Genomic DNA, 21,275 nt, shown 5'->3' with positions numbered 1-21,275 from the left:
ATTAATTGCTCACATTTATGTAGTTCTCTTCCATGATAGTAGTCATTCAGAACACACTGGTGGTAGAAGCTGCTCAGGAGAGGTGAAAGCTTCTAGATATGATGGGGTGCGGGAGGAGGGGCCAGGAAGGACGAGGATCCTATGCTAATGCTTTCCACTTCTCTACTTCCTTAAACCCATCCTCAATCTGGGAAGGAAGAAGGCTAGGGCTTACACCATGTGCCTCTGACATGTTGTAAATGTCCTATGAAAATGTCAGGGTTGTTTGATCATTCATGAAGACAACCAGCAAAATCAAAACTTGTGGGGATAAGGGGAGGTGGCCTCAGCAGCCTAAGCACCTATGAGAGGTAGAGGCCTGGTTTCAAAGCAGATTGCCAAACCCCCTCCCCACCCTCACCCCCTCCTTCCAGACAGCTCCCCTCGTCCTAACCCCACCATTCACTTTCGATCGGCAGTCAAAAAGTCCCGGCTGCCAAGCGCCCTCCCCTTTAACAGGAGCGCTGCGCCGGGCTCTGGCGGCTGGAAAGCTCCAGGGAGTCGGAGCATCCATCCCCCTGCAGTAGCAGCGGCAGCGGCAGCAGCAGCAGCATCAGCTGCTGCTGCAGCCTCCCCCTCCCCGCTTCTCGCGGCCCGAGCCGGCGGCGTGCGCCCGGTCTGGGGGCCAGCGGGCAGGCTGAACGGCTCGGATGCGGAGGCGGGGAGGGGGCCTGCGCGGCGGGGCCAGGCCGGCCGGGCTGAGCCGGTGACGGGCTAGCAGCACTGCAGCAGCCGGAGGGAGCTGGGGACGCCGCGCCGGGTTGCGGGGCGGCGCTGGCTCTTGCCTCGGCCAGCTAGAGCTCAGTGCCCCAGCGGCCCCGGCGGGCGGCCGGGATGGAGAGGGAGCGGGGGCGCCGGCGGCTGGGGGCTGTGAGCTCCAGCCGGGGCTGAAAGCACCCGCCCTTTAGTCGGGCTCCCTAGCGCGAGGGGCACTTAGAAAGATCTGTCCTGCCAGAGGAAGGGAAGCGAGGTGCCCCGAGCCCCTCTCCCGTACCCTGGTCCTAGGGCCGAGTGGAGCCGCCCAGGCCAGCTGTAGGCAGCTCCTGGGGGCTCCGTGCCCTCTTGTTGCCTTTTCCCTGCCCCCGCCGTCGGGCATTGCGCCCCAGTCCCTGCCAGGATGAGGAGGTTGCGACGTCTGGTGCACCTGGTTCTTTTCTGCCCACTGACCAAAGGCTTGCAGGTAAGGCCAGGGAAGAAGGGCACGCCGGTGACCAGAAGTTTGGGAGGGGGGAAGGGTAGTTGGCCGGTTCCCAAGTCGGGGGTGGGTGAGGGGTCGGGTCTGGGCATAGGAGGAAGGGTCGCCAAAGCTAGTAAGGGGCCATTGGATGGGCTGGCTACTTTCCTTTGATTTCTTGGAGCCATTCAATGGCGTGTATGCTGTGCAAAAAGAAAGTCATCAATCAACCATAGGATATCCTTAGTTCTCCACCTTCCCAACCCACCCACCCCCTCCCCCAAGTTGGTATCACCCGGGAGATTGGGTACGGCCAAAGTTGTTTGCTCTTATTCTTTCCAGGAAGGGAAAAGAAGGAAGGTATATTGCACACTCCCTACTGCTTAACTCTCCATCCTTGGCTAAATCTTCATACCCCCTGCCTTCTTCCAAGCTGTGTAGCCTTTGCCAGTCTGCCCAGCCACACCCCAAACATGATTCTTCCTCAGGCCAATGAGTGAGGAGGGCAAGCCGTTATACAGACTAGTCTTTCTCTGCTGTCCCTTACCTGGGAGCTAGATTCTGGACCCAAATAGCGGAGGGGAAAGATACCGGGCCAAAATGGAAATGCTGCCCTCTGCCAGGTCAGATACCTTTCCTAGGCTGGGTAAAAGACACAACTATTCATTGGCAGCCCAGAGTCCTCTAGGTTTGCAAGAGATGCTCCCTGCCTCTCACATACTTGCTCTTCTGCCTTGTTCTTGGAAAGGGAACCTGTGTTACATTTCATCCAAGCAGCAGCATGGATCCTTAGCATAGGCAGGTACAGTGCACAACTGGAAGCTGTAACTCTTCCTTTCTCTCCGGCTTAGCCTGTAAGTGGCATTGAAAGAACAGACTCTTTGGAGGGAGCCAGGAGGAAGCAGAAAAATAACTGCTGCCATTTGGGCACTTTTGCTCCTTGGCTGAGGCCAAGTCTGTGTTGATGGTTGAGGAAGAAGAGAAAGGAAATGATTTGCAAAAAGAATTAAGAGGTATGTAAAACATAGAAATTGAGGAGGTGTGTCCCATTTACCCTAAGTTTGACAGAGAGGTAAATTGTGTGTTGCAGGGACGTGGTGCTTTAAATAGGCAGAATACACTGTGAGAGACAGGGCAACCATCCTCTGATATTTAGTGCTTCCCCCAAAAAGGGGCTAAGGCTTTCTGATTTGTTATCATTTATGAATTCTTGTGATAACTAAATAGCCAGAAATCAGCCCAACCAGGCAGGCTTGGGGGAGGGAGATTGTTAGTTGCAATGATAAAGATCAATCTAGTATGTTTTGTATGATTTCACATGTATGATTGATATCATATTGCTTCCCTTCTCAATAGGTGGGGGAGGGGTTGAAGGGAGAGAGAATTGGGAATTCAATTGTTCAAGAAAAGGATACTAAAAATAAATAAATAATTCATTTTTTAAAGATAAAGATTAATCTGATTTTCTGAGTGGCTGGAGGTCTTCACCCCCTAGGGGAAAGATCATGGGGAAGTACCCAGTACAGGAATGATTCTGACCAGGCCGGCCTTCCTGGCATACACATTCCCTCTGCCTCTTCTGTTAGAGAAGAGAAGAGGGCAGGGGTATAGTGGGATCCAGGGATCCCTCTTTTATGCTCCAGGACCCATATCCTGGGGAGAGGGGAGATATGTTTGAAGGCTTTCCAAAATTTTATTTTTTATTATGAACAGCCAACATCAAATAAAATTTGCATTCTCATATTCACTATAGTATAGAAGCAGAAGGAAGAGGTTGTACCTGAAACTGTAAATCTCTATCATGTAGAGCTTCCATGTATATAATAAATTCAGTATGTAACTTCCAAAGCTGTCCTGTTTTGTCAGAGATTTCTCGTGGCTTTCCTTTTCTTTTCTTTCCACTTTTTTTTTTTGAGGAGGGAGGACCTTATCTGTACCTTCCCTGTCCCTTCTACCACCCCCTAATTGAAAGAAAAAGAAAAAGAAAAATCAAAGGTTTGTAACATATGCAGACAAAGAAAACAAGAGTTCGTATTGGTTATGTGCAAAAGGAATGCCTCATTCTGCTCCTCTGTATCTTTGAAGGTTTTCCATTGAAAAACGACATGTGTGCATCTATGCTGTGCTCATAAAGCAAAAAGCATTTATTAAGCACCCACTATGTGTCAGGCGCTGTGCTAAGTACTGGGGATATGAAAAGAAAGTAGAAAAAGAGCCCCTGCTCTCAAGAAACTCATTGTAATGGGGATGGCAGCATGTGCATAAATGAGTCTATACAACTAGGCGGCACAATGGATAGAACACCTGGCCTGGAGGCAGGAAGATCCGAGTTCAAATTCAGCCACACTCACTTAATAGCTGTTGTGACCCTGAGCAAGTCACTTAGCCTAATTTGCCTCAGTTCCTCATCTGTAAAACCAGCTGGAGAAGGAAATGGCAAACCACTCCAGTATCTTTACCAAGAAAACCCCAAATGGGGTCACAAAAAGTCAACATAACTGAAACGACTGAACAGCAACCACAACACAAGGTATATACAGAGTCTGTGGAAGGTCACTTTATGGGGGAAGACAGCTAGGGTACCTAGAAAGGCCTACTCCAGAGGGTGATGCTAGAGTTTTGAAGAAATACAGGGATTCTAAGAGTTTGATGTGAGGAGGGAGAGCCAGGTCTGGGCACAGACAATGAATGCAAAGGCAAAAAAATGGAGAGATGAATTGGTATGTGTAGGAAGAGGGCAGGATGTATACCTGGAAATATGATTTTTGGGTTTTGGGGTTTTTTTGCATTCTTTTTGGGTTTTTTTGGGGGGGGGGCGGGGAAATGAAGGTTAAGTGACTTGTCCAGGGTCACACAGATAGTAAGTGTCAAGTTTCTGAGGTCAAATTTGAACTCAGGTCCTCCTGAATCCAGGGCTGGTACTTTATCCACTGCACCATCTAGCTGCCCCATGGAACTGGTATGTGTAAAGAACAGCAAGTAGACTATTAGAGCTGCTGGCTTGTAGAGCAGGTAGAATGAATAACACATGAAAAGACTGGAAATATAGAACAATTCACACATACTTAGCACAGCAACCAAAATCCAATCCTGCTCCAGGTTTCAAGAGCAGATGCAACTTCTCTAGGTCAAAGAGGGTGAATAGGGCATTTCAAGGCCTCCTGCTGCATCTAACTAGTGCTGAGAAAGCACCAGGACACTTACTTAGGCAGATGAAGAGTCTCACAGCCTCAGGGTGAGCACTGAGAACCAGTGAGGTAATTTCTTTTTCTTTCTTTCTTTCCTTCTTTCTTTCTTTCTTTCTTTCTTTCTTTCTTTCTTTCTTTCTTTCTTTCTTTCTTTCTTTCAAGGCAGTTGGGGTTAAGTGACTTGCTCAGGGTCACACAGCTATTAAGCTCAAGTGTCTGAGGCCGTATTTGAACTCAGGTCCTCCTGAATCCAGGGTCTCACCTAGCTGCCCCCAGTGAGGTAATTTCAATGGCCCACTTCTGATTTCTTTGATTCCTATCAGTCTCTGAGTTGTCATGTGTGCAGACTGAATGTCGTGGAGAGCAACGTTCTTGGCATGTGGGTCGGTGTGCTTCATTTACTTTATTGTATTTCCACCTCTAGTCTCACCTCAGTCGGTAAGGCTGCAGGAAGAACAGAGTTCTGTTTGAATTACTGTGAGGACCTACCTGCTCATCTTGTTCACTGGGAGGGAAGCTGTTTATACTGGATGTGAATCTGCAGGGTCTCAGGCTATGCCATATGAAGCAAGGACCTTGGAGGAGTTAAAACCTTGTAATTTTCTGCCACTTTGGACATTGGCTTCCTGGGCCTCCTGTGTGAGGCAAAAAGAGTGGCTTTCCAGGCCAGTGTCACCTCCATGATAGTAGGACTGGGGGAGGAGGAAGGACTTGGCAGGCTGATTATCCTAGGCTAAGCCTAATTAACTCAGTTTTTGCCTCCATAATTCAAAATTGAGGGCAAGCTGACAGGAAGAAGCCTTAGGAATACAAGAGAGTCATCTAGAGCTACTTGTCCACCAGGAAAAACAAGCAGATAAGGAAAATACATGTACATCAGACTGGGCAGCCCCCCACCCTTTCACCCCTTCCCATGCTCAAGTCCTGCCTTAGCATTTCAAAACTGAGAAGGCAGACAGGTTTGTGCTTAGCCTGACAGGTGGAAGAGAGCTGTGGCAAGAGATAGAGAGGAGACCAGCTGCCAGGAAATACAGTTTGATGGTATGAGAAAACAGCCATACTCCCCCACCCCCATCCCTTTACCCAGTTACAAATGCTCCTTTATGGCTGACTGCAAACTGAGCACTCACCTGGTGCTAAGTCACTCCACAACAGAAGCAAGAGGTACTAGCAGGAGCCCTCAGGAACACCCGGATGTGGTTTTGAAGAAGCTACAAGCCACGAATACTAAATTCCCCTGGTTTCCTTTGGGGCTCTGACCACCCCCAGGGCCTGAATTCCAGGCCTCTCTCTGGCCTATCATCAGGAGGAGTGTGTGTGTGTGCAAATTTTAACCTAGTGTGAGTCTCTGATCTAGAATGGGTTTTCCTCCTGGCTCCCAGTCTGCCCAGTGTTGAATCTCAGCAGCACAGAGCTTCTTGCCACTTTCTTTGGAAGAAAGCCTGCTCTCTCCTCTGGATCATTAGCCACCACTTCCCATTCCTTACTTCATATCATATTCTTCTCTGGCATTGTTCACAATAACCACAGGGAGAGTAGCTTAGCTCTTCTCTCCTTGGTCAGTTTCCTTAAACCTCCTGAATCTCATTCATTTTTTAAATAGGCATTCATCTAGTGAATGCACAATATTGGACTGGGTTTAGAGAGGGTGGGGCATAAAGATGAGAAATATCCTAGTCCCCTAAAAGCTCAGGCACTTTGGTGTCAATTACCTCCTTACCATTGTGCTTATATATAAAGATGCAGGTTTTCTTTAACCCAGGAGGTTAGTCAGTTTATCAAGATGCAATAGTGGCCCACTTCTCCTGGAGTCTGAGATTAGGAAGTGCCACTGAAAACAACAGAACTAAAAGGAGTCCTTTCTCTTCTGTGTAAAATACTCTTTTCCATGTAAAAGACTCTCTTTCCCCCAGCTTCCCAAAGATATTTACTAAGATTCATTTGACTTCACAGAGAGAGTATTTTGTCCAGAGATGCTAACCAACCATGTACAATAAGTTATAGTTGGTTAATTGAATCCAACCCCCTCATTTATTTCAGGGAAGCTGAGGCTCAAAAAGGAAAAATGGGTTTTCCAAGGTCCTATGGGAGGTTAGTGGTAGAGCCAAGGACTAAAATGTATAACTTCTCTTCCCAGTCAAGGGCTCTGTTCCTATTTTCACCTAACATGCCAGAGACTTTCAGAGTTAAGTCACATAACTAAACATTTGTTAAGTACCTACTATCTGCCCAGCACTTTGCTAAGTATTGATGCAAAGAAAGTCAAAAACAGTGACTGTTCTCAAGGAGTTCATAGTCTAATGGGGGAAACATTTGCAGCTATGTGCAAAAAGATACATACGGGATAAATTGTATATATCCTTCAGTGGGAAAACACTCAAAGAGGAAGTATCTACTTTGGGGAAATGGAAACTGCTACATTTCTGTCTTCTGATGTAATCAAAGGTCCTTGATCCTTGACAGAAAATCCCATTCCTTACATAGTGAGAAAGGATAGAAACAGTGATGTGCTGGAGACAGCTTAGAGACTTTTTGAAAGCTGATTATTAAATTTTCAGTGCAAACATTTATACTGTCGAAATAGACAAATGCTACAAATCAAGGCTTGATTTATTGGTTTGTTGATTGCTTATATTTAAGAAAGTGATAGAGAAATTGTTGATAATGTAGATTAAATTTAAAAGTGGGTATTGTGTACATTTCTTCTACCCCACCCACAGCTAGTTGTTAAACATTTACCAGCATGCCACTGGATAGAAGGTTTTAATATAAGTAACATTCAGGGTTCTTAGACACTGTGAAATTGCAGACACTTAGCCCCCTGCTCCACCGGGTCAGTTTATTGTTTTTATCCAGTTGGAAGCTGGATTGTAACTCACAAAAAAAAAGTCTCTAAAGTCCAAAGCATCTGTATTTCTTGCTTTCCTGGTTTTTGGGAAGACAGAATCATGGGGAAACAGGAGTTAGTGCTGATGGAGATGGGGGGCTGTGGACAATGATAACCACTGAGCATTGAATCCTAGTGTCATTCTGAGAATCTTCCAACAAGGCTGCTTGACTCAGGCCATCCTTTGCCATTGCCTGGTGGAGGCATGCACTGCTCTGTTACCTACACACATCTTTGCCTTGTGCTGAGGGGGTGGGTGGGTTTGACTGCTAACATCCTCCCTGAAAGTGAAAATAATACAGCTAGGAATTTACCTTGCATCTTCCCCTCAGAGCTCCTGGCACACACATCCTGTATCTACAATCTCCTATATTCCCGCAGATGTTGAATTTCAACCTCTGGCAGGGATGACTCAGCACCCCCAAAAAGGAGGAGAGGAGGAGGCAGTGATTCAACTTCTCCATAAGACATACACACAGAAGGTTAAGGGACCTGTGCAAGGTCACAGAGGGCTTGAAGTCATATATATCTCTTGCCTCTTTCCCCAACTATCTCCTACTGCTTCTGATGGGTAGGCAAGAGAGAAGAAATTGTTTTGACTATAGGGTCTGATGAGTGGAAGCGAAACCAGAAGTCAGGTTTCAGGCCACCCTATGCTGGCCATCAACTCATACTGCCTTCCCTAAAAGGTGATTTGGGGAACTTTGAAGTTGAGGGTGGCTCATGGTTTGCTTGACATCATCTTGCTGTATTTCTCCCATCTGCTCCTGCCATTTAGGCATCCTTGGGATGTAGAAATCAGGCCTGTGATTGGCAGGGAAGCCAAGTTCTGTGTTTATCAGAAGCACAGGTAGGGCCTGGTGGTAGGTCAAGGAGCTGATGTTCCCTAGCCCTCTGGGGGGAAGCCCAGGCCCCAGGCATCAGCAGAACATGATACTTTGGCCAGGTGCTGCTGGGAGAACAGAGGTGGTTTTTCTTTGGAACTTTGAAGTCTTTCAAGAAAATCTGAGGCCTTTCCATTTTACAAGACCTCTGTGTAATTCAATTCCCTCTTTGGCAGGCATCAGTGTAGGGCACAGTTTCTGGGATAAGGCTGACCCACAATGGTATGCAGTGATTTGCATTTGGAGACTGGAGTTAGCTTCCAGTTGGGTCATGATATAATTCCCCTAGGCCTCATATATTGGGATGGGATGAGGGAGTCTAGTAAATGGATACCCACACCTTTACACAGAGAAGACTGTTGAGAAGCTCATTTTGCCCTAGTTACTACAGCAGGGAGGACCTGGAGCTGATTCCAAATGACAAGCTAATCCTGAAGGTCCTTCTTTTTAATTTCTATCAAGGGCAAGTCAATCTTCTCCCCCCAAACCAAAAATTTCTCCAGTAGGAAAAGTCCGGCACTTTACAGATATTTCCCAGATAAGCAGGGCCAGTAACTATCTGGGAATTTGTGAGGGAGAACTTGACCCTGATTCTAAGGCATGAATAATCCACAACTGTCTGATAAAGAGTTGACTGTGGTTTTGTTTATTAAAACTGCCATTTTGTTTTCTTTTTACAGAATCGTCTACCTGGCATCAAGGTGAAATACCTCTTCCTGGCATGGCTGGGCATCTTTGTGGGCAGCTGGGTGGTGTACATGCATTATTCTTCATACTCAGAACTCTGCCGAGGGCATGTCTGTCAAATGATCATTGTAAGTGCTGCTTCTGCCCTCCACCCCCTACCCCCATCTTTGCAATTCTCCTGAGTTTGCTGTGTGTGTGTGTGTGATAGGGGACAAGGAAAGAGAGGATAGAGTTCTCTCTAGAGGATGAAACTGTGTTTTTAAAAAAAGAAAAACATTTTATTTGTGGTCTAAATATTATTTCATCTGGTCTATGGGCAGGTATCCTTCCTTCAAGGAGAAATGGTCACTGACCATGGTGCTTTGGGGTAAAAACACTGGACAGAATCCTTGTCATGGCTTTGTCATCATCCGGCCATATGATCTTTTGCACACGAGAGTTTAAATAGATCTCTAGGCACTGATTTCCTCACCTGAAATGAGAAGATCAAACTAAGGGGCTTTTCAGGGGCAGCTAGGTGGTGCAGTGGGTAAAGCACTGGCCCTGGATTCAGGAGGACCTGAGTTCAAATCCGGCCTCAGACACTTGACACTTACTAGCTGTGTGACCCTGGGCAAGTCACTTAACCTTCATTGCCCCGCAAAAAAAAAAAAAAAAGACAAAAAAAACCTAAGGGGCTTTTCAGGTACCTCCAAAGTCTAAGATTCTACAAGAATGACTTTTCAAGTCCTCAATCAATGGAAGCCTCTCATTCTTCTTGACTGGGGAGGCAGTAGAATCGGTGAATAAATAGGGAGGAGAGGCACAGGAAGGATGCCATCAGGAGTGACTCACGGTCGATTCCAAGGATAAGAGCTTTAGGTCTGAGGGGACAGGACAGAGGGAAGGAATGGGGAGGGGAGGAGAGGAGAGACAGAGAGACAGAGGCAGAGACAGATAGAGACACACTGAGACAGAGACACCAGACTCTTTGACCTCTAGGCCAGTGGGCTTGATTACAATTCCTAGTAAAATCCTAGCAGAGATTGTTAAAAGGATAGTTTCTGAGCATTTAAAAGAGAAGCAGTGATCATTCAAAATCAGCATGGATTTACCCAGAATGGGTTGTGCTCTAGATAGAATATACTTGGATGTTAGCATGAAATGTCCCTATTATATGATATCCTTGTAGACAGGATGGAGAGATGTGGGCTATGTGTTTGTTTGTTTTTCCCAGACCTATAATTTCATTGGTTAAGGACACTCTTTTTTTTTTTTTTGTGAGGCAATTGGGGTTAAGTGACTTGCCCAGGGTCATACAGGTAGTAAGTGTTAAGTGTCTGAGGCTGGATTTGAACTCAGGTCCTCCTGACTCTAGGACCGGTACTTTATCCACTGTGCCACCTAGCTGCCCGGTTAAGGACACTCTTAGGGAAGCAACTTTCTTTACTAAAACAGATCAGCAACTTGTCTATAATTGATCCTCTTGGTGAGTCGCCTGGGGCACTGAGAGGTTAAGTAAGCATTCTCAGTGCTGTGAGTTAGGCCCACCTCCAACCAATCCAGTGATTCGGTTCCGGCATTAGAAAGTAAGTAATAAGGCAATTGTGGACCATAAAATACAATAAAAACAACTTTACTAGTGATAAGATTAAAAAGGATACAATTCCTAATTAAATTCAAATAAAAAACGGCTTCCCACAGCAGTCGACAACATCCATTTAGGAAAGAATCCTGCTGAAACCTCTGGAGCCCCAATTCCTCATATGCTGGCCCTTTTCTGTCACCTAAGGGTGCCCCTCCCCCCCAGACAGAAAAGAGCCATTTGTCAGATGATGTCAGGGATGTGCCTATTCAGATATGATTTAGACTCGAAGACTCTGAGGTCCCTTTGAGGTTGCATAGTCAGGGATTTTGCTTGCCTTTGCTATGAAGCCCCAATGCCCTGATGTTGTCCTAGCCACGTTCAGTCTCACATCAAGTTCTAAGCATTGTGTCCTGAAACTGAAGCTTTTCATGCTGCCTTTCTTCTCCTTAGAGGAGACCAGGCCAACCACTGAGAGAGGGAATAAATATTTATATAAAACCTACTATGTGCCACTGTTTCATCTTCACAACAGCCCTGTGAAGTAGGTACTGTTATTATTCCCATCTTGCAATTGACAAAACTGAGGCAAACAAGTGAAATGATTCTACCACCATGTCACACAGCCAGTAAGTGTCTGAGGTCAAATTTTAATTCAGGTCTTCCAGACTCTAGGCTCGCTGCTCTATCTTCTGTTCCACTTAGTTGCTTCTTGCCAGACGCTAGTGGAAATTACAGTGTAAAGAGGGTTCCCCAGGCTCTAGGCTCTTGATAAAACCAACTCCCACCACCTAATTAATGAAGCCCAGTCTAGCATTGCCCTCCCTGAGCCCCTGTCACCCACACAAGGAAGAGGAGAAATCTCAGAACTGCTCACCATCGCCCTGGCCCCAAAGGAAGCTCTAGTTAACAGACAGAATCTCCCTCAAGTCTTGCCCAGACTTAAAAGATTGAGGGGGTTGGAGGTGGGGTGGAAATTTTGTGGTGTGAGAGATTTAAATGGGCAGCCATGAGGGGATGGGGTGTGGGGCTGGAACAAGGTCATCTGATGTCAGTGGGTCCAGCAAAGGAACACAGAGCAGTGCTAGGCTCAGGCACATGCTTACTGCAAGTTTTTTTGGTGTTTATTAATAGACATAATTACAGAGAACACTTAAAAAAAATCTTCCAACCCAGATGCTAACCAGCTCTTCCCATCCCCCCTCTCTCTCAGCACTGCAGACTTCCTACCTGCTAAGGACAAATCTACTTAGCATTCACCCCATTGCTGTAATTAGTGGAAAATCAGGGATTTCACATGGCATGGTTAGCATAAAGAAGGCTGGGCAGTAATGTGATGCATCAGGCAAAAGCTGAGGATTTTCTGCTGCTTCTCCAACCCCCTTCACTCTCTGCCTGCTTCCGACAACCATGAGCACCACAGAAATCTCTGTGGGGGACCCAATCTGATGAGAAAAGTCACTCTGAGTACCTAGGGGTGTTGGAACATGAGGCATGGGGATCTGTGTGTGGGAAGGTTGTGCAGGTGCCAAAATACCAAAATACAGCTTTTCTGAGGAAGGTCAGAAAGCCCTTGGAGAAGGTGAGGGAGGATTTGACCACAGGAATCCCATAGAGACTCATTGACACTTGGCTGCAATCTTAGGAGAACCTGAGTTAGATCGGGGACACCAGAGGTGGGGGAGGGGGAAGAGGAGAAGGAGGGAGGAAGGAAACAGGGAGGGGGGAAGGAGGAGGGAGTGAGGCTGAGCAGATTTGAGAAAATGTCAGACTCTGTCATCTGGCTGTCAGACGGAGTTCTCTGTCTCAGCTGGGCAAACAGAAAAGCCATTTAATATAAGGGGGGGGGGGTTGATTAAGGAGGAAGAGAAAGAAGATGAAAGTGAAGCTTTTTTGTATTTAATTTGTCAGTCAATAAACATTTACTAAGTGCCTTCTGTGTACCAGGAAGTGTGCTTGGTGCTGAGTATACAAAGAAAATCAAAAGACAGTCCCTGCCCTCCAGGAGTTTACAATAATGTGGGAGACAATATATTAACGACTAGGTACAATCAAGCTATATACAGGATAAGGAGGAGTCATCAGAGGGAAGGCACTAGAATTAAGAGAGTGGGAAGGGCTTCCTGTAGAAGCTGGAATTTTAGCAGGAACTTGAAGGAAGCCAGGAGACTGATTTCATTATTACTAAATGCTAATCCCTGGCTTCTTTTAAGACCCAGCCCAATCCTACCTTCCCATCCATCCCTCAACTGTTAGAGCCTTCTCCCCTAAGGTTTCCTCCTACCCTGAATCTTTGTCCTTATTTATATACATGCTATTTCCCTTCTTAGAATATAAGCTCTTGCTCTTTATGTGGTGGCAAGGAATTGGAAGTTGAGGGGATGCCCATCAATTGGGGAATGGCTGGACAAGTTGTGGTATATGAATACAATGGAATACTATTGTGCTGTAAGAAACGATGAGCAGGAGGAGTTCAGAGAAACCTGGAGGGTCTTGCGTGGGCTGATGATGAGTGAGATGAGCAGAACCAGAAGAACATTGTACACAGTATCATCAACATTGAGTGTTGATCTACTGGGATGCACTATATTCTTCTCACCAATGCAATGGTACAGAAGAGTTCCAGGGAACTCATGATGGAAAAGGCTCTCCAAATCCAAGGGAAAAAAAAAAAAAGAACTGTGGAGTATAGATGCTGAATGAACCATAATATTTCTTTTGTTTTCGGTGCTGATGTTTTTCTATTTTGAGGTTTTTCGTCATTGCTCTGATATTTCTCGTATAACATGACAAATGCAGAAATAGGATTAATGTTATTATGTGTGTGTGTGTGTATATATATATATATATATATATATATATATAAAACCTATATCAGATTACCTGCTGTCTAGGGGAGGGGGGAGGGAGAAAAATCTGAAATTGGAAAGCTTGTATAAACAAAAGTTGAGAACTATCTTTACATGTAACGGGAAAAAAATAAAATGCTTTATTAATTCAAAAAAAGAATATAAGCTCTTTGGGGCAGCTAGGTGGCACAGTGGATAGAGCACTGGCCCTGGATTTCGGAGGACCTGAGTTCAAATCTGACCTCAGACACTTAACACTTACTAGCTATGTGACCCTGGGCAAGTCACTTAACCCCAATTGCCTCACTAAAAACAAACAAAAACAAGAATATAAGCTCTTTGAGGGGAGGCTTTCTTGGCTTTTTCTTTGTCTCCCCATCACCTAATACAGTGGCTGACAGGTAGGAAACTCTTCATAGCTTGTTGGGGTGATCGAATGTGTCAGTAATTGCTTTGGTTCCCTTCAAATTTAGAAATGGCTGCCAGTGAATTACTGTCCAGTTAGTTCGGTGAATAAGACGAGTGTCTGATCCCCACATCATCATAGCTCTTATATAATATACTTATAAAATGGATTATACTTATATATTCTTATGATTATACTTTGTATAAATTTGTAAATCAGAATTTTGCTCTGCTCTGCTCCCTAGCCACTGGCTGAATCCTAATTTTGGTCAGACATCTTGCAAACGCATGCCAGTGACCATAAGGAGGACCAGCTAATGAGGTATGGATGATTTATAGAGGCAGCAGAGAGTAATGAACATTTTCTAGCTCTGTGATCATAGGAAAGTAATTTAGCCTCTCTGAGTCTTGGCTTCCTCATCTGAAGTGTGGAGAAGAAAGTGCTTTGCAAACCTTGAAGCATTTTCTAGAAGAGCGAGTTATGGGTACTTTCTGTGCAGTGCATCCTCATGGCTGGGGATGCAACCTGAAGTACCATTGATTCTCTTGTTGGATGCTTGCCCCAGTCCTGTCCCAACTGGCTCCTAGAATGTACACCTTACAGGAAATGCTAATCTCTGTCTACCAAGACTCGAATTCTACAGGGCCACTGTGGGCCTCTGTCCTCCTGCAGGGCAGGGTACAAAACATGCTGTGGGAGGTGAGTGGATAGTCAAGATGATGGGACTAAGTACTCTTAATTTCTCTGCTTTAGGTCTAGTAGGAAAGATTTCCTGTCAGGAGTGTGTTGGCAACAGAATGGGTAGGGTATAAGCAGAGCAGGTATTGAATGGAGGAAAAAGAGGGAGGGAAAGAGGCAAGGTAGCAGGGAGAGAACATTGCTAAAGTACCTACCTAGAAGTCTCTGTACAGGATGCAAGATTAGGTCATGGAGATGCTTTAAACATCCCTCAAAACCCTCCCCTTTCTAAGGCAGCTAGATGGTGAAGTAAATAGAGTGCTGAACTTGGAGTGGGGAAGATCTGGGTTCAAATCCAGCTTCAGATACTTGTTAGCTATGTGATCCCAGGCACAATTTCCTCAACTGTAAAATGGACATGAAATAATACTTTATCTCTCAGGGTGCTGGAAGGATAAGATAAAATAGTATTTTTAAAGCTCTACATTAAATGTTAGCTTTTATTATTTCCATTTTGTACTTTATTCCCCCTCTATGTATTCTTCGATTCAGGGACTTTGATCTCCTTACTAACGCTCCATTTCTCAACAGTAGACATTTTCACCGGCCATTCCTCATGCCTGGAATTCCTTCTCTCCTTATTTTTGCCTCTGGCTTCCCTGGATTTCTTCAAGTCTTAGCTAAAATCCTATTTTCTATAAGAAAGCCTTTCCTAACCCCCTTAATGCTATTGACTCATTTTTTCGATTATCTTCAACATATTCTTGTTTGTATATAGAGTTTGTATGTTGTCTTCCCTTATTAGAGTGTGAGCTACTTGAGGGCAGGGACTGTTTTACTTTCATTGTATCCACAGAACTCTTAGCATAGTGCCTGGCTTGTAGTAAGTGCTTAATAAAATGATTGTTGACTTGATCACAGCCAACTAGCCAGATACTGTAGTTAGGAACTTAAAAAAATCTCTGGTTACTTGCTGGAAAACCCAGTGCCTTGGAAAGAAAGTGAAGACCACTGACAGGTGGGGAGGAATGTCATCCCATCCATATCCTTCTCACCTCATTTCTCCAGCTCTCAGACCTGTATGTCTCTGCCTGTGCTTCATTCAGCATATATGACAGATCTGAGTGAATGTGCCTTTATCATGAGGACTGGCTTGGCCTTGTTCTATACCTTTCCTGACTTGCTCTGATTCAATAGTGGTGAGGATGATAACCAACATTTGCATAGCTTTATATGTGCCAGGTACTGTATTAAGTAGTTTGCAAACATTACCTCATTTGATCATTACAACAATCTTGAGAAGTAGGTTCTGTTATTATCTCTATCTTATAGTTGAAGGAATTGAGGAAAATGGAGGTTAAGTGATTTGCCCAGGGTCACACAGCTAGTAAGTGTCTGAGGTTGGATTTGAACTCAGATCTTCTTGACTCCAGGCCTTGCACTCTAAGGCCCCCAGCGGCCCCTGACTTGACTGGGACAGTGCCATTCAAAGTAAGCTTTCTCACTCAGAAAGAAGGGGCCCAGGAAAAGTCACAGCAAACCCTACTGCAAAGTGTAATGATGCAAATATCCTAAAATGAAACAATTCCTTCTAATAAACTGACGTTCTAATGGGGAGCTAACAAGTGCATATGAAAACCTTGCTGAATGCAGTTAATCAATACAAATACAAAGGTATTAAATACAAGGTGGCTTGAGAGGGAAGGAAGTAGCAGCTGAAGGAATCAGGAAAGGTTTCATGCAGATGATGGGACTTGGGGGACAGCTAGGTGGTGCAGTGGATAAAGCACTAGTCTTAGATTCAGGAGTACCTGAGTTCAAATCCAACCTCAGACATTTGACACTTACTAGCTGTGTGACCCTGGGCAAGTCACTCAACCCTTATTGCCCCACAAAAAAAAAAAAAGAAAGAAAAGAAACTCCCACCTCCCCAAGCTGCATAAATCCTATGAGCATAATTATCTCAGCAAGGTTATAGGGTAGGAGTTCTTAACTTGGGATCCATTAACTTAAAAAAAGTTTTTTTGATAACTATATTTTAATATGGGATAGCTAGGTGGCATAGTGCAGGAGTTCTTAAACTTTTTCCACTAGTAATCTCAAATATATAGGTATATAAAATAGGTATACATAACCTATTACTCTTGCCAAACTTTTCTAGACCCCCACATTCAGTTATGAGACCCACAGCTTAAGAAGCTGGGACACAGTGGATAAAGCCATGGGCCGAGAGTCAAGAAGATGTGAGTTCAGATCTAACCTCAGACACTTACTAGCTGTGTGACCCTGGGCAAATCATTTAACCTTGTTTGCCTCAGTTTCCTCAGCTGTAAAATGACCTGGACAAGAAGATGGCAAACCAATCACTCCAGCATCTTAGCCAAGAAAATCCCAAAGGGTCATGAAGAATTGGACATGACTGAACAACAACAACAAAAATTTTAATATAATTGATTTCCTTTGTAACCCTCTATATTTTATTTTCAGCGTTTTCAAACATTTTTTTGAGAAGTGGTCCATAGGTTTCAACAGACTGTCAAACAGGCCCCATAGCTACAATAAGGGCTAAGAACCCTTGACGCAGCATTTCTCCAAGAATGGATCAGGAGGGGGCGGTTAGGTGGCACAGTAGATAAAGCACTGGCCCTGGATTCAGGAGTACCTGAGTTCAAATCCGGCCTCAGACACTTGACACTTACTAGCTGTGTGACCCTGGGCAAGTCACTTAACCCCCATTGCCCCGCAAAAAAAAAAAAAAAAGAATGGATCAGGGTCCCCATGATTAAGTCTCTTTTTGCCTCTAGTAGCTGAGGAGCCAATCAAGGATTTGAGAACAAAGCTGACTGGTGGGGAAAAAAAAACTTTGTGGCAGTTTTTAATCTCTTCTTTTAAATTATATGGGGCTTTCCCCTCACCTCTAAAATGACTTTTCATTTACTTTGCATATGTCTTGTGTTCGAGCATTTGTTGTTTTTCTATTAGAATATGAACTCCTGGAGGTCAGGTACATGAGTACCTTGCTTTTATTTTTGTCTCTAAAAAGTAACACAGTGTCTTGTATATAGTAGTAAGTAGGTGCTTAATAAATGCCTATTGAATTAAATTGCAATCTGCACTGGTGAAGGGATACTCACATCTATGAGACTACAGATCCATTGACATATTGGTGTATGAGTTTATTAGGCCCTTTCCTGAGGGCAGATTTTGATAGGAATTGGTGGGGCCTGGGGAGAGCAGAAGCCCTTGGGCACTTGAAACAAGGGGGTAGTTTGCCTAGGTCTGGTTCTGAGGACCTTTGAGGACCTTCTTTAGAAGAGTCAGGTGGGGGTTGGCTAGGTGGCGCAGTGGATAAAGCACCGGCCCTGGATTCAGGAGTACCTGAGTTCAAATCCGGCCTCAGACACTTACTAGCTGTGTGACCCTGGGCAAGTCACTTAACCCCCACTGCCCCGCCAAAAAAAAAAAAAAAAAGAAGTCAGGTGGCTCTAGCTCGCAAAATGCATGCATGCATGAGTGTATGTACATATATGTATATGTAAGTGTATTTGTATAGGCACGTGTATATGTATGTGTGTGTACACACGCGTGCACATATACATATATACATACAAATTTATTTTGTGGCACTGAGCACAAAGAGGACAGCCCATCTACAGTTGAGGGCATTTGGTTGACTGTCTTCTGGCCACTGAATTAATCAGTGTGCAAACATTTATTAAGCACCTGCAGTGTATCGGACACTATGCTAAATATTGCCGATACAAACCAGAAATCAAAATGGTCCCTGCTCTCAAGGAGCTTATGTTCTGAAGGGGGAGAAAGCCATACTTGTATAAATATTGTCATCTGAAATCGGTTCTTTTTGGATGTAGCCCTTTTTGTCTCTCCTATGGGTGTTTCTGTGTCATGCGTACCAAGGGAATAGGGCCCCTCTTCCATGGCAGCTAAAGGGTTAAACACACTCATTTTCTTAATCCCTGGCTGCATGCTGGCTGGCATAGATGAAGCCTATGAAGACAAGGTTTCCTGCATGTTCCATATCAATGCCAGAAAACTGCATTATGAATCATGGTTTCCGTAAACACAGAAGAATTCACAGCACTGGGGGAAAACAGCCAGCCAGCTTAGCTTCCCTTTGCCCAAGTGTCATTTGGTAAGTCAGGAATTCAATTAAGAGTCTCCCTTGATAAAGTTCTAGATCCAAGGTCTGTTTGGCTCCACTGACCCCATTGACTAACTGTTCCAGGCCTTCAGGGCACTCTTAGCAATAACAAGAGAGTGCCCAAACCACTGGTCTCATGACATCGAGAGACTGGAGTGACTGGAAGCAGAATGAATGTATTTAGACTTAGGGCCACATCACACTATGGCTGTTACAAAAATGCAGGTGAGGGACTAGTAACCTAAGTCCCAGAGTGGGAGAATTCCTGGACATTGAATGACTGGCTTGGCCAGACTTTACACCATGTGTGCTGATCTCAAGTACAAATATACTATCCATATGTCCTAGCAACTTTTGGGGGGGGGGGAGGGGGGGGCAAGGCAATGAGGGTTAAGTGACTTGCTCAGGGTCACACGGCTAGTAAGTGTCAAGTGTTTGGGGCCAGATTTGAACTCAGATCCTCCTGAATCCAGGGCTGGTGCTTTATCCACTGTATCACCTAGCTGCCCCTGTCCTAGCAACTTCCGTAGACTTGGCTACCTATTCAGTCGCTGAAGGGCTATATCTGTATAGTGGAGAGCATGCACATCTATGAAACCATGAAACCTAGAATGATTGAAGTATTGATGTGTGCCAAGGACTGGTTTTCCTATTGTTGTTCAGTCATTTCTTCAGTAGTGTCTGACTCTTTGACCTCATTTGGGGTTTTCTTGACAAAGATACTGGAAGTGGTTTGCCATTTCCTTTTCCAGATCACTGTACAGATGAGGAAATGGAGACAAACAGGGTTAAGTGACTTGTCCAGGGTCACACGACTAATATGTGTCTGAGGTCAGATTTGAACTTATAAAGATGAGTCTAAATGATTCCAAGCCCAGTGCTCTATTCACTACACTACCTACCTGTCCTGCATTGGTTTTTATTAAGTGGAATTGATAGGCAGGGGGGAGAATATATGAAAAGAATTTATAAGACTTTAATATAATGACTAAGTTTTTCATGCAACTTGATTTGTGTCTAAAAGCAAAATGGTGTAGTGTTTTGTTGACAGTTGTTACTAGGAATCACTTGAAAGATTGTCTTTGGGGGATCCTACTGCCTGCTTCCAGATAACTTAATTTAGCAACAACTTACTTTCCTTTCAGACCTGGATGGATTTATTATGAGGGCTTAGGGTCACTGCACTGTCTGGCCCTGTGAGTCTAGCCAGGACCTAGTTCTGAAGATGAGGTCCAGTAGAAGGCTTGGCTCTCTCTCCTGACTTATTTCTTTCCTTCTTCTTTCCTTAAGTCCTTGTGCTTGGAACAGGATACTTCAGTTCCAGAAATTTACTGTCATAGCAACTGCTGATGTCCATTCAAGAATTCACCTAATGCATGCTTTGAACAATGAATGACTTTTACCCAATGGGAGAAAAGAACACAAGTTTTTTTTTTCCTTCCCCCATCACAACTCAGCTTTCGTTTTTGTGTGTTCAAGAGTCATAGCACAGGCCAAGGAAGTTGGGGGTGGGGGTGGGCAGGGGTGCAGCTGGGTATAGGGGAAGGCAAAGATCAGTGGACTTTCCTTTGCCAGCAGACTCCCATTGGAGGAGAAGCCAGATGGCTCAAAGCTTGGGGAAGGGGATGCTAATCATTTTCTATGCCTTAATTTAATTACTGTTAAAAGTTTCTTCCTTTGTGTCTAGCTTGGAGAAGGAAGAACAGAGTGGCAGCAGGGTAGGATGTTCCTAGGCATTATTCCATATTTTCTGATCTAAATAATATTGGGATATTTATAAAGTGCTTTGCAAACCTTAAAGTGCTATATAAATGTTAGTTATTGTCGTTACTATTATTCAATGTAACTACTTATCCCACAAGTCAGCCTTGTAAAGAGTGCCAAATATAGAGTCACAAGACTTGAATTTGAATCTTGATTCTGCTATTTTTTACCTTTACAAACTTGGGCAAGTCACTTAACCCCTCTAGGCCTCAGTTTCCTCATCTGTAAAATGAAGGGGATTGGACTAGTTGATTTCCAAGTTCCCTTCTAGCTATGATCCTGATCCATCCAATTATGAACCTGAGTGTACCCCTCTTCCTCTTCTGTGTCTGCAGAGAAGTGTAAATTCATTGGAATGTGCTTTATTTGTGTGTTTCACTGGAGCCTGTGGGCCCACACAGGATCTTCTTACTTTGTGGTTTCACCATGTATCTGTCCTGTCCAGAAATGAAAATGGGGCAATCATTATAGCCCAGAAGTAAGCCTTGAGGAAATGGGGAGTACAAGCCAAAAGAGTCAAGCCTGGGTGTCCATCAACCTTGAATTCTCAAGGAAGGCCAGGAAAACACAACTCTAAGAGACTGTGATTCTAGGATTCTATGAAGAATTCCAGGTCTGCCCTTTGAATCTACCCAAGAGAGGCTGAACTAAGGTTAGAAGATCCCTGTAGATGTTTCCTAACCCATCCTTCTGTCTCTATGCATCCCAGAAAGCCTGATTTATGTCTTTAAAGATTTCTAGCCATTACCTCCTTCAGTTATCTGATTTAGTGCCATTTTGTCTCTAAAATACCTCTAAAATCTATTACAGTGAAGATAGTGCTTAACCCATCATCATTAAGGTGGATGGTTTGTCATGGGGTTGAGCTGCACTGAGCCATCCACACTCTCTTACCCAGTTCCCCTTCTGATTGACAGCCTGCCCTTGCAGAATGGACAGTCATGGTTAGGGCTGTGGCTGTGGCTGTGGCTCTGAAGAAAAAAAAAGTGGTCT

The 21,275-nt window shown here is 44.6% G+C and overlaps 1 protein-coding gene across 1 annotated transcript in view; it reads left to right on the top strand.

Moving 5' to 3' along the window:
* The first annotated feature begins 490 nt into the window (after positions 1–490).
* Positions 491–21,275, top strand: part of DIPK1B (divergent protein kinase domain 1B) — a 50,158-nt gene continuing 29,373 nt past the window's right edge. The window contains exons 1-2 of the mRNA XM_043989675.1: positions 491–1,219; positions 8,853–8,987. Of these exons, the coding sequence (XP_043845610.1) occupies positions 1,157–1,219; positions 8,853–8,987 (198 nt within the window). The 5' untranslated portion in view covers positions 491–1,156. The remainder of the gene's footprint in view (positions 1,220–8,852; positions 8,988–21,275) is intronic.

This window comes from Dromiciops gliroides, chromosome 2, assembly GCF_019393635.1.
Source record: "Dromiciops gliroides isolate mDroGli1 chromosome 2, mDroGli1.pri, whole genome shotgun sequence".
Lineage (NCBI taxonomy): Eukaryota > Metazoa > Chordata > Mammalia > Microbiotheria > Microbiotheriidae > Dromiciops > Dromiciops gliroides.
This window is presented reverse-complemented; position numbering and strand designations above follow the sequence as displayed.